At 39.2% G+C, this 14,327-nt stretch overlaps 1 protein-coding gene across 2 annotated transcripts in view; it reads left to right on the top strand.

Annotated features, from left to right (window-relative positions):
* The window catches only part of SEC24A (SEC24 homolog A, COPII coat complex component), a 102,184-nt gene that overhangs the window by 75,165 nt on the left and 12,692 nt on the right, over positions 1-14,327 (top strand). For both annotated transcript variants that reach the window (XM_045285075.1, XM_004696619.2), the window contains 6 exons: positions 145-318; positions 7,222-7,332; positions 9,499-9,674; positions 11,974-12,111; positions 13,766-13,870; positions 14,146-14,238. In XM_045285075.1, coding sequence (XP_045141010.1) covers positions 145-318; positions 7,222-7,332; positions 9,499-9,674; positions 11,974-12,111; positions 13,766-13,870; positions 14,146-14,238 — 797 coding nt within the window. The remainder of the gene's footprint in view (positions 1-144; positions 319-7,221; positions 7,333-9,498; positions 9,675-11,973; positions 12,112-13,765; positions 13,871-14,145; positions 14,239-14,327) is intronic.

Here is a 14,327-nt window from a genome sequence, read left to right as displayed (position 1 = left end):
ATGATAGCTTATTTTCTTGGGGAATGTCACTATATAATTCATAGTATCTGAAGTTTTTCATCTATGCCAGTCTGAAAATTGTCCAGGATCAAATACCCATATATAATTGCATATAAATAATTTTGTTTACTCTTTCTCTTCTAGGTCTTTCCATTCATACTTTCCATGGGAACTTCTTTGTTCGGTCAACAGACTTACTCTCTTTGCCCAACGTAAACCCAGATGCTGGGTATGCAGTACAGATGTCCGTAGAAGAGAATCTTACTGACACTCAGTTGGTTTCTTTTCAGTCAGCACTGTTGTATACATCTAGCAAAGGTAAGTTTTAGATGTAGTTATATATGCCATGCCCTAAGACCAACCCCCTCCTGTCTAGGGTCAGCGAACACAAGGGAAGCAGTAATAATGACTTGTTACAGTAATTGCAACAGTGGCAGACCAGCGATCCTGAAGGGGCTGCGGGACTGGGCAGCTTTTTGTTCTGCTGCGCAAAAGGTCCTGCAAGGGGAAGCCAGTCCCTAGCACATCATTACGGGTCCAGTAGGCACAATTGTACAGCGATAATAAGTACAGGTTATAGTAAGGTCATAGAGAGCATGAGAGATAGAAGAGAAATATTGAAATAATGGAGTCAGACACAGTTCATGGTAGCAATGCTCACCTCAGCCCTGCTTGGTGGTCCACATGGAGAGAGAGAGCTATTTAATGCTAGCCAAGGCTTTTATATTCTCTGGGAACATGCAAGCCCCTAATTACAGGAGAAGACCTATGTCACAGGAAGGGGTTGTGCTATAGGTAACACAGTAGTGGAAGGGGATGATCTAGGGGTGTCCACGCAATAGGAAGAGGGGGGACTGGGGGTATACATGTGGCAAGATGGGTGGATCCTAGATACAGGATGACAGCCTCACTTTGGATGTCACAGAGCTGGTTTGACCTGTTCCCTGGCTCAACTGATAGAGACCATTATCAGTAGGGTGTAAACTCCACCTACAGGAACCAAATTGATGACTGAGGGCCTGTCCATTGTCCTTAAACAGCAGGGAATGGGGCCCCCTGCAGTCTGGGCAACTGATCACCCTCTGGGAGGATGCCTGTAAGTGTCTGACCTCCCCACACAAGGTCCCTATAAGTTAGCGCCACCTCAAAGGCAGTTAGCAGCAACTCATTTCTGAGGACAGTAGACAGCTATTACTCTTCGAGCATCATTGCTCCTACTGATCAGGCAAGATAGCTGGTGTTCATTTCCAAATCGTTTTAGTTTTTTATGTATTTTAACACATACCTATTGAGAGAACTATGTATAAGATATTTGAACTATGTATTAAATGGTACTACAGCATCATAGTTTGAAAATTCCTGTTAGCATAAAACTTATTTCTAGAAGGGAAGACAAACAATAAACATGATAAATAAGTAAAACTATATCTCATACAAGAAGGCTTCCAAAAGCTTGGAAATTTTTCATTATCTTTAATTCCATTTTTCCACAAATGTTTTGAAACTCCCTCGTATAATGATAAGGGTTAAGGATAAAAATAAAGGAAAGGGCATAGGAAGTGCTGGGCCTATTTATGTAAAGTGTTGAAAGATAGGAAACTTTTTGAAATGGTGTCATTTATTATTCCTAATCAGTTTATAATTTCTATTTTGTCCTATAAGTGGTATAAAAAAGTTGAGTTCAGCTATTTTTTATTTTAAATATTTACAACTCCCACCCCTGTGTTTTATTGCCTTTTTTTAAAAGAGGGACTGTTTTTGTGTTTAGCCTAATCATTTTTATAGCCTTTTCAAAATGTATAAATATATATATAATGAGGATATTTTAATGAAATCTGTAATGTTAGAGGAGTTTAATTTTTGTAGGATAACTATAATTAATACCCACCCACTGCCAATGAGTCCACTCTGACTCCTGGTGACTCTGAAGGACAGAGTAGAACTTCCCTAGTCTGTCTCCAAGATGAAACCTGTACAGAAGCTGACTGCCACAGCTTTCTCCCACAGAGCGGATGGTGGGTTTGAATCCTTGACCTGTTTGGTTATCAGCTGAACACTTTAACCACTATGCCACTATAGCGCCTTATAATGAACGCCAACCAAACTACTTTTATTAAGTGACTCGTGGCGACCATATAGGACAGAGTAGAACTGCTCCTTTGGGTGTCCGAGACTGTAACTCATTATGGAAGCATGAGACAGTCTCATATTTATCCCATGGAGTAGCTGGTAGGTTTGAACAGCAGTTTAGCATTGAACCTGTAGTGCCACTCACTCACTCACTCACTCACTCACTCACTCACTCACTCACTCACTCGCTGCCATTGAGTCAGTTCTGACTCAGTGATCAAGACTGTAACTCTTTATGAGAGTAGAAAGTCTCATTTTTCTCCCAAGGAGCGATTTGTGGTTTCAGATTGCTGGCCTTGTAGTTAGCAGCCCAAAGTGTAACCACTATACCACCAGGGCTCTAGGATTCCTATAATCGATACACAGCACAACTTTAAATGTAGAATGAAGTATTTTGGATTTCTTTTTCAAAAAAGCAAATAACCAAATCCGTTGCAGTTGAGTTGAATACTCAGTCTGACCCTTGTGAAATATGTATTAATATTAAATATATAAACACATATAAATCTATCTTATCTTAGAAAAGTGGTTCTCAACCTTCCTAATGTTGCCACCCTTTAATACAGTTCTTCATATTGTGCTGACCCCCAATCTTAAAATTATTTTCGTTGTTACTTCATAACGAATTTTGCTACTGTTATGAATCTTCATGTAAATATCTGATATGCAGGATGTATTTTCATTGTTAGAAATTGAACATAATTAAAGCATAATGATTAATCACAAAAACAATATGTAATTATATATTGTGAAATACTTATTTCTAATTACAAATGAAATGTTGTCTTGAAGCATGGTGTAGCATGAATAATAGTCTTCATGCCGGGTACTCATATGTGGGTGTATCTGCATGTGGGAGGACCCTTCTGGAGACGGATTGAGCAGCCGGTATCTCGGTTCCTAAAACCATCGGAAATACATGTTTTCCAATGGTCGTGGCGACCCCTGTTAAAGAGTCGTGTGACCCCCAAAGGGGTCATGACTCACTGCTGTCTTAGAAGATCCCATTTTGTATTTAAAGAAAGGATAGTTTAGTCGCTTTTCTGTTCATTGAATTTTCTTATTATTCTTTTTAAAAATTAATGTGTAACTTACATACAGTAAAATGCAGCTTTATAGTGTATAGTTCCACAAGTTCTGAAAATCTGTTATGTAACTACCACCATCAAGATATAGAAGCAACCCCCAACCCTACAAATTTCCCTGTTCCTCTTTATAGTTAATGCCTTTCCCATCTTCCATCTCCAAATGCCCTGATCTGTTTTCTGTCCCTAGTTTTGCCTTTCCCATAACATCTTATAAAAGGAATCACATAGTATAGTATATACCCTTTTAAATCTGGCTTCTTTCGCTAGCATAGTGTATTTGATATTGATCCTGCCATGTTGTTACATCTTTTTTTTTAAATCATTTTATTGGGGGCTCGTACAACTCATCACAGTCCATACATACATACATAGTGTCAAGCACATTTGTGTTGTTACGTCTTTTTATCACTAATCACGGGTTTATTATGAAGAAAACTTAAGAAAATGGAGAAGGGCGGTGGTGAGAAAAAGGGCAGCAACATTGTGCCAAGGATTTCTCTCCGTCTCGACAGTGTACCTCTTTATTCTCCAATGATAGCAAAGGCTGTCCCACAAAACCTTTGTTGGGAAACTTTAGCTCCATCACCCTACAACTTCACTCTTAACCTTCTAGACATTTTTGGCCATAAAATTCAAAGAACACTTCAAAGGAATGTTATTTGAGTCCCTGGGGATGCCAGTACTCCTTTTTGATGTAGCATTAGTCAAAGAGTACAGAATTCTTCCTGGGATTGGGGGCAGTTGGATGCACACAGTGTCTTCAGAAATGGATAAGGCCTAGATAGAGCATATGTTAAGAAACAACAGCTTCATGGGTTTTTTTGTGCGTTTAAAAAAAAATCATTTTATTGGGGGCTCGTACAGCTCTGATCACAGTCTACACATATATCCATTGTGTCAAGCACATATGTTGCCATCATCCTTTTCAAAACATTTTCTTTCTACTTGATTCCTTAGTATCAGCTCACTTCCCCCCTCCCCTCCCCTCCCTCCTTTATGAACCCTTGATATTTTGTAAAATTTTTTTTATGTCTTACACTGACCAGTATCTCCCTTCACCTACTTTTCTGTCGTCCGACCCCCTGGGAGGGGTTATATGTAGATCATTATAATCGGCTCTCCCTTTCTCCCCCACCTTCCCCTTACCTTCCTGGCAGCTTCACGTTTTGATCGTTTTATTTCATCAGAGCTTCTGTTCTTTTATAGAGCCCCGGTGGTGGAGTGGTTACACACTGGGTTGTAATCCATACCCTTGGCAGTCCAAAACCACCAGCAGCTCCTCAGGAGCATAACTAGGCTTTTTACTCCATAAACAGGGACCCCTGGGGGTTGCTATGAATCAGCATTGACTGAATGGCAGTCAGTTTTGAGTCCCACTCACCTGTCACTTGGGGATACTGTGGTGGTTTATGTGTGCTGTGATGCTGGGAGTTATGCCACCAACAGAGCATCCATAGTGAACAGGTTTTCTCAGGGCTTCCCAACTTAGAACAGATTAGAAAGAAGGAAGAGGCAGTCCACTTGCTGAAAAATCAGGCCCTGAAAACCTTATGAACAGCAGTGGAACATTATCTGGTATTGTGCCTGAAGATGGGCCCCTTGGGGTGGACGGTACTCAAAACATAACTGGAAGGGCTGCCTTCCCAAAGTAGCTTTGGCCTTCATGACTTGAAGGAAGCAAAGCTTTTAAGACATTCATTTGTGGATAGGATAAGATTCAAAATTAGAAGAAACAGCTGTCAACATCCATTATTAATTAAAATGTGGAATGTACAGAGGATGAACTTGGGAAAATTATTAGAGGTTGTAAAAAAATGAACCAGGTAGTGTTTTGTCCCTTTGCACATGGGGCCACTGTGAATTGGAACCAACTTGACACCTATTAGGCTACAGTGATTTTGTAGCAAGTCTTTTTTGACATACCCACATAGTCATATATAAGAGGGCTTCAAAATGTTATGGAAAATTAAATGAAAATGATGCATGCACATTTTTTGCTTTTCATTAGCAAAGTTTATTCTTGGAAGATAGAACTATTGTCTCAATATGTACTCTAAAGTGACTAGGGTAATCATCATTCTGTTGCACAGATGTAAGCTAGTGGAGAACGAACCCAGAAAAATCCTGACTGTATTCTAGAACTTTCTTCTAGAACCATTATTCTAGAAAGTCCCAGTACTATGCCACCAGAAAAGCGTCTTTTAATAGTTGGTGATGAGACTTAAGAAGTTGGTGGGAGAATGAAGCAAGAGTTGAGCCCATTTTCAACTCTTTTCAGCAAGTTAACGATGCCTCTAATGTAGGAACCTGAAAGTAGGTCTTATAATATCTTTTAAACTCCCAATCAAGTGGGAGATAAGGCAGTGGAAGATTAGATAGAATTAGAGGGAATGGGAACTTGTGAAATGGAATATAGTTGCGTTTAGAGGCTGAGATGACCAAGAATATAATACTCAAAGTGCAGTTGGGGAAACAATTTAACTAGTGAAAGTTGTTGCCCTTTCTTATACCTAGGAGTGGGATTGCTGAAACATAAGATATTTATATTTCTAGCATTCTGAGGAAGCACCATACTGTTTTCCATATGGTTGTTACCATTTTACCACTCCAACAATATATAGTAGTTTAGTCTCCCCTCAACCTCACCAGAATGTGTTGTTTTTTGTTGTTGTTGTTTGGGTGGGGGGGGGAGGATCAGTGGCATTCTCGCAGTGATAGGATAGCATCTCCTTTTGATCTTGATGTGCACTTCTACGCACCAGCTGCTCTTCAAGACAGAGCTGAAGCAGTCTGCTCCACTGAGACCCACAGTCTCAGAGACCCTATATGGAGTTGCTGAGAGTCAGGATTGACTCAATGGCAGTGGTCTTGTTTGGTTTTTAAATGGCTCACGATTGCAAATGTTTTCACTATTTATTGACTGCCTAATATGCCTTTGTTGGTGAAGTGTGCGTTCATGTCCTTTGCCCATTTTTTTAATTAGATTATCTTCTTATTGTGAGTTGTTTATGGTTTCTTTGTAATTTAAAAATTAAACCTTTATCACATATGTCATTGCTCTTTAGTAAGCTCTTTAGTTCCCCTTTTGGTAAAGTTTTTTGGTGAGCATTAGTGTTTAATTTTTATGAAGTCCCAGTTAACAGTTTTATCTTCTATCATTTGTGCGTTGTTAATTTTGTTTGATAGGCTGTTTGTTCTGAAAATCAGGTCCCCTGGTTTCTACCCTGTATTATCTTCCAGGAACAGTATAATTTTCACTTTTACATTTAGGTCTCTGAACTGCTTTGAGTTTTTGTGTATTATTTGAGGTATAATTGTTGATATTTGTTATTTTGAATAGTTATAAAACAGAAAGCTTAGTGACCATTTAGCTTCTTTAAAAATTATTTCTGTGATTAAAGAGCAAATTATGATTATTCAGGACTTCAAATATCAAAGTAGACTACAGAACACATGTTGGGTAGAGTAGTCATATCTTTTACCACACGTGTAAATTCAAAATATAGCTGTAAATAAAGTTTAGAAAAAGAGACTTTAAAAAAAAACAAAACCCCAAGCAAATTAGTATATTACAATCACTTGAGTGTAATTACTCTTCTCTTTTTAGAAAGAGCTTAAGCAAAGGATTTTGTAGTCAGTAACTTAACACTTAACAGTTTTACTTGTTAATCTTTTGACACTGTCTCTACAGACTATATAACCCTATTGAGTTCTAAATCTGTGATTTAAAAATAAATATAAGTGTTTTTTCCATAATCTCAAAAATAACAATGCACTGCCATCCAGTCAGTACTGAGTGATAGCGACTCTATCGGACAGGGTAAAACTGTGCCTGTGGTTTTCTGAGACTGTACCTGTGGGAGCAGGAGCCCTGTGTTTCTCCTGAGGAGCAGCTGGTGGTTCAGAACAGCCGACCTTACTGTGCGTAACCACTATGCTCCAAGTGACTGATACAGACCATTTAAATATGTTCCTTACCATCAGTTATATCTCTTCCCCAAAGGTGAAAGGAGAATCCGTGTCCATACCTTGTGTTTGCCTGTAGTTTCAACGCTGAATGAAATATTTCTTGGGGCTGATGTTCAAGCAATAGCAGGGTTATTGGCCAATATGGGTAAGAGTTATCTTTTAAAATATTTTGTAAGTATTAGACATGTAGCTTTGTTTTTCTTTGTGATACCTGTTAACTAATTTGAATGAAATAATCTTCTGCAGATGATAGTATTATTATTTTCCATGATAAAAAAGAACATCTTTTTTCTTGGTGTGTGTGTGTGCCTCTGATGTGTTTGACTGAAGTAAATAGGCTTGTCGTTTGCAAAGTTTAAACAGCTTTATTGAAGTGTAACTTATATGCCAAGACAGTTCACTCATCTTCAGTATACAATTCAGTTGTTCTTAGGGTGTGTCCAGGGTCATGCTGTCATCACCAGTGTCATTTGAGAGCATTTCATCACCCCACAAAGAAACCTCATGCCAGTTGCAGTCACAACACACTTCTCTGACCCTTCTCCACTGGCCTCAGGCAACCACTAAATTATTTTCTGTCTCTATTGATTTATCTGTTCTGCGCTTAAATAACCTCCTCTTACTTGGTGCCTAACACTAATATTTCATTGCTTTTTATAAGTTCATTAACTTAGATTTATAAGCGCTAGAAGTGTACCATAAGGATTATTAAACATTATACTTGGAATCATGGAAAACCAATTTCCTACCACACCTCAGTTTTTTAGCTTTGACCATTGACCAAATCATGTGGCCTAGCAAAAGTTTTATTGATTTTGCTAACTCTTTATTTCTTTCTGAGATATAGTTTTCTTGATTTTTAAATTTATTTTTTATTTTTGGTACCTTTCTCAAATATCTATACAGCTCATTGTCAATTTAATCCTTGCACCCTTTCTCCTACAAGGTAGGTACCAGTGGTTTTATTAGCTTAAACTCAAGCCTGAAAAGAAAAAGTGTTAAGCATGTAGAGAGGCATATAATCAGAGTAGCAGGATAGATAATGGAAATATGTCTAAATAACTCGCTAAGAGCTATTTTAGTAAATGTAAAATAAAAATTCTATGTGCTGAGAAAGCATTATTTGTTCATTGCAGTATTTTTTCTTAGTGATATATCGTGATGAATTTTAATCAGTAGCATCTTATATTCAATGAAATGCAGTTTTTCCCATCTTACAGGAAACTAGAGCTCAGAAAGCTTGCTTGCCAAGTTGTCATACTGTGAAGAAGGAGCAGAGTAGCATTTCTTCAGGGGTCAGTTTGATTATCCAAAGCATGGATTTTGTTGTTGTTGTTTTTAACTTTTTTATTGTGATTTAGGGAAATGTTTACAAAGCAGAGCATCAGTTTTACATTCAAGAATTTATATGTTTGTTTCAACTTAATTATTTAAAACCCCTTGATGTATCATCATTTATCCCATTTCCTCTCACTGGTTCCCCTTTCCATTTCTCAGTCTTTCCCAACCGTTTTAATTGCTGTTTGCCTCTTGTGTGTAGTATTAAATAAAATTGTCGCTGGGGGGTGAGGTGCCAGCCCCACCCGGTACTAGAACTCACTGGTTCAGTAATACTACTTCTGGGTTCAGTAATGCACAATTGTACGGTTGAGATATATAAGCATTATATTAAAGTCATCGAGAGCATGAGAGATAATACAATAATACAGTCAGGCATGATACATAGCAACATTGCTCACCTCAGCCCAGCTTGGTGGTCCACGTGGAGGGAGTGAGAGAGAACTTTAATGCTCCCCAAGCTTTTATATTCTCTCCGAACATTGGGGACTTGCAAGCCCCCACATTACAGTTGAAGACATATGTCACAGGAAAGGGTTGTGCTACAGGTATTACAGTGATGGGAGGAGGTGATCTAGGGACATATGCACTACAGAAGGAGAAGGGATTGGGGGTGTACATGCGGCAAGATAGGCGGATCCTAGATTTCTGGTAACAGCTTAACTTGATTTTGGGTCTTCATAGGAACCATTATCAGTTGGGTGTAAACTCCACCCACAGGAGCCAAGCTAATGGCCTTTGGCTCCAGAGAGAGGTAGTCTATTGTCTCCGGCAGCAGGGAGCAGGCCCAGCCCTGCTGTGGGATGAGACAGCAGTCTGGCAGCAAGGATCTGACTTCTCCCCACACTTGTGTATAGAATCAACTGGAGAGAGACTTTGTATAATTTTAAATGATCTTTTAGACCATTAGCAGTGGTGTTGCGAGGCCTTTATCATTTTCCCTCTTGTCTCTTGTCTCGATCCCCTCCACTAGCTGTGGACAGGTCCGTCACTGCCAGTCTGAGTGATGCTCGAGACGCCCTCGTGAATGCTGTCGTTGACTCCCTTTCAGCTTACCGCTCTTCCGTCCTAAGTAACCAGCATCCTGGACTCATTGTTCCTTTTTCTTTGCGGCTTTTCCCACTCTTTGTCTTGGCTCTTCTTAAGCAGGTAAGGAAAAAGAAAAGAAGGTGGGGGGGTGGGGGGCAGGGGACAGAGGAACCAGAACGCTGCAGAGAATGTGAAATGCCAAGTGTTTCATCCTTTGAACTCCTAAACATTACCTATGTAACATCATACCAGTTAATTTTCTGAGGACATGGACCTTAGCACTTATTGAAACTTTGAACAAATTTATAACCAAAGAAGTTTACAAATAGCTGATCTAAAGCACATGCCTTGTAATAAGAAATGCTTACAAAGTAAGCATTCAGTAAATGATATCTAAGATTCACAGGATGATCAGTTTTCTTTGTATCCATTTTCCAAAATATTGTATTTTGAAGGAAGGAGCCACACATGAGACTCTTTATGGCCCTGCCCTCCTCCCTGCAATAGTTCAGCCACATGACTCTTCGTAAACGTCTTTAGATAGACGTACTCAAACCTGCCGGCGCATTTCCATGACGTGGAGTGCACTTCCCTTGTCTTTAAGCTCAAATGTGATTTTTCTGGCAGTTGCCTTTCCATCTGCAGCTCTTCCTGCATAGCTTTCCTATACAGATTTTCACATGACAATTATTTATGTCTCTCCCTTTCCCCCTTAAAAAAAGGAAGAAAATCCTGGGCTGGTGGAGAAGGCTTATTTTTCCAATGCCATAATCAACCCAGCCTGCCTGTTAAATTGTCTCTCCCAAGTGTAAGGCGGGCTGCTCCTCCTTCCTCTGAATGGCATTTGAATCTACAGCTGTTGTTTCTTTTGCTCCAATGATGTATTTTTACTTCCGAATATAATGTACCCTCACAGAAAGTAAATATATTTTAATATTTAGAAATCTGAGCTCTTTCCTCAAATACTGTCTTTTAACTGAGGCTTGCCATCTCTGGTCTGTTTATTCTGCATCTGTCTCTCCTCATCCCATCCCATCTTTACTCTGATCTTCTTTATCCCTTCCCTCTTTTATTTTTTCCTCATAGCACTCACTACTAACAATTATACCTATTTATTTTCTACCTCTACCTTATTAGAGTAGGGGTTTTCATCTTTCATTCACCAGCGAGTCCCAGCACCCAGAACAGTTCCTAGTGCTTACCAGACCAGTTACCCCAAGTTGATTCTGCTCAGTTGCAGCCCATGCGTATCACAGTAAAACCGTACTCCATAGTTTTCAGTGGCTGGTGTTTTGGAAATAAATTGCCAGACTTTTATTCTGTTGTTCCTCTAAGTGGTCTTGAACCTCCAAGCTTTCATGTCACAGCTGTGTGTGTTAACTGTTTACACCACCCAGGATTCCACCTAGTACATATGATAGTCATTTTTAAAACCAATACATAGGTATTATCTTCTTTCATTTCCTACAGTATTCTTTTCTCTTCCTTAATGACTATCCATGTGCCAATTGCAAAAGGCCTAGGAGCCTTTTCGAATCTTTATCTACAGTTTCTAGGCTTGTTTTTAATATGTAATTTCATTGCTAGTCTTTTTTTTTTTTTAACTAGTCTTTATTTTTCCTGTCAATTTAAATGCTTAAAATCTTACCTCAAAAAAAAAAAATCTTACCTGAAAGTATGAGTCTCCAGGAAGCTATTCAATCTCAGGCCTGCAGTGGCCCCTAAGATCATATGCACTCCATCGGCCTCCTCAGATGGAGAATGGGTGGCTCACAAGAGCCCCGAAGCAGGGGTGAGGCCTGAGAAGGTTAAATCCTACAGTTACTGATTGACTGTGTCCTACCAGTAAGCAGCTGCTCTGGTGTTCAAGCGTGTTTCTTGGTTGATCTGTACATTTTATTTGCATCATTCCGTTTCCCTTCCTGTGGGAGAAATAAAGACAGCCACAATAACCATCGCCCGGCATTTCTTTGTTAGGTCCTGTGACATCTACAGTGTCACGCAGTCCTTCTCATGACTACTCGTCCTTGGTAGAAAGGACGTTTACATAGAGTGTGCTTCTTAGGAAACAGAAGCCGGAGAGGTCAAATGCCTTTGTCCTGATGGAATAATTTCTTAAGGCTTTTGATCGAGAATAGCCACTGTATAATAAATAAGGCTTTTGAGAATGATGAGGGCAATGAATATACAAATGCGCTTTACACAATTGATGTGTGTATGGATTGGGATAAGAGTTGCATGAGCCCCTAGTAAAATGATTTTTTTAATAAATAAATAAGGCATTTTCAAAGAATAGTTCATGATAAATTTGCTAATTTTATCTGAAGATATTCTTAAAAGCTCTAGCATTTATAAAGTTTTTTTACATATTTTTACAATGGATGTTTCTCTCTTGGGTGGGGGGTTGTTTGTGTTACAGAAATCATTCCAGACTGGGACAAATGCTCGTCTAGACGAGCGCATTTTTGCTATGTGTCAAGTGAAGAACCAGCCCCTGATTTACCTTATGCTAACAACTCATCCCAGTTTGTATCGAGTGGATAATCTCTCAGATGAGGTGAGATTGCTTCAGTGGTTTGTACTTTAATTGTAAAAGCCTGATTATATGGAATCAAATACAGGGATGAGAAAGGGTTTATATGTCTCTAAAGCTTTATAATTTATTTCTCCACTGGGTTTGAGTAAAGAAATTCTGTTTGCACTTGAAATTAGTGACTTTCTTTACATTTCCTAAGAAAAATACATAAAGTGTATCTAAGTAAGTGATGTAATTAACAAATTGAATGATTCCACCATTATTTATTTATTTAAATAAATTGTTCTGAAAAGAATATTCCAGGCGTAAAAGTCCATCTGAAAATCCCAAGTCATCGTTCCGTGTCACTGTCCTTGAGTTAAAGGGGGGAAATGTGTAGGTTGTAGGACATTTACCCATGTTTAAGTTACAAGTATAGACATAAATCCAAACCCATAAACCCAAACTAAACCAAACTCACTGTCATCAGGTCGATCCATATGGCCGGGATGACTGTTTGCAAGGCATGATACAATGAACTAGGAGACAGAATAGGATGGTTAAATGCATCATTAGGCTAATTTCCCAGGATATCCCATGAAACCATGAACCTAAACTAGTCCCAGGAAGTATTCCATCGTACATAAGCAACCTCAGAAATGACACTTGTGTGTTGTTTTTCATTGTTGGAAAGATACCTACCACACAATGTTTTAGCAAATGTTTCAACTTGTTATAACTTTTGACAGTTAAAATAATCAACTAGGCAATCCTGCCTTTAATATGAATTTTCCACCACTCTAAGCCAAAAAAGTTTAAAAACAAAAAGCTCACTGGTATCACTTGCAGCACGATTTTTGCCATTAGCCAGACGCATCCCTTTCAAAGCAGTGAAGTTCCAGGCACAGCAATTGGTCTCTAATCACCTGGGGCAGCAGGGGAAGGAGGCGTGTCAGGAACAGGAGGTGGATAAGCTGCATGTTGCCTCCACAGACAACGTCAGAACTGGATGATGGCCACTATCATTCCTGAACATTTTTCATCAAGAACAACCAGATAAAAAGAGGGGGAATACACAGCGAGCTAGCTCTAGTGGCATAGTGTTTATGAATTGGGCTGCCAAACACAAGTGCAGCAGTTTGAAACCATGCGGTGCTCTGCAGGAGAAAGATGTGCCTTCAACTCCCGGGAACTTGCAGTCTCGGAAAGCCACTGGGGCAGTTCTACCCACTTCTATAGGGTTTGTACCAGTCGAATTGACTCGATGACAAGAAGTTTGTTTTGTTTTTTTGTAAACCAAAATCCCAATATGTTGTATCAGTTTTTAAAACAATACTTAAGATCGTGATTTCTTTCTTTTATATTTAAATGTGAATAATTTGCCCAGCCTCTTAGAGCCATGGTTCTCAACCTGTGGGTCGTGACCCCTTTGGGGGTCAAATGACCCTTTCACAGGGGTCGCCTGATTCATAACAGTTGCAAAATTACAGTGATGAAGTAGCAACACAAATAACTTTATGGTGGGGGGTCACCACAACGTGAGGAACTGTACGAAAGTGTCGTGGCGTAGGAAGACTGAGAACCTCTGTCTCAGAGAGAACGTCCATTGAAGCATTTTGTTTGTTTGCTTGCTCAACTGTGACTCCATCTTACCCAGCAGAATCTAGAAGCTTTGCTCTTGTGCTTAATTCCTTAGGGAGCGCTCAATGTCAACGATAGAACCATACCTCAGCCCCCTATTCTTCAGCTTTCTGTGGAGAAGCTGAGCAGGGATGGAGCTTTCCTCATGGATGCAGGCTTTGTAAGTAGCTTGAACCTGACCCTTCTCTGTCTTTTGCCATACCTGTTTAGCATTCATATTTCCCCCTTAACATTTTCATTTCTGAACGAATGATATACCTACTTCAATTGAATCAGTTTGTATTTGTACTAACCTACCGTCTCTCTTCACAGCCTACTTCGTTCACTAAACTTACTCATCTTTTTTATCTTTGTAAAACATGCGGTGGTACAAGTGACTGAATAGACTCACTGTTATGGTATTTCAAAATAATTTTTATTTTCCTTCTCCCTCAGGTAATGATTCTTTGGGTTGGAAAAAACTGTGGACAGAATTTTCTCAGTCAAGTTCTAGGAGTTCAAAACTATGCATCGATTGCACTGACTATGGTACGATTTTCCTCACTACAATAGTTACATAGTCCACATAAAAGTATAGTTCAAAGGTAACAAAGACAGGAATTTCCTATTATAAAATA

Source organism: Echinops telfairi, unplaced genomic scaffold (genome assembly GCF_000313985.2).
Source record: "Echinops telfairi isolate 266 unplaced genomic scaffold, ASM31398v2 ScPeMD7_7469;HRSCAF=8507_1, whole genome shotgun sequence".
NCBI lineage: Eukaryota > Metazoa > Chordata > Mammalia > Afrosoricida > Tenrecidae > Echinops > Echinops telfairi.
This window is presented reverse-complemented; position numbering and strand designations above follow the sequence as displayed.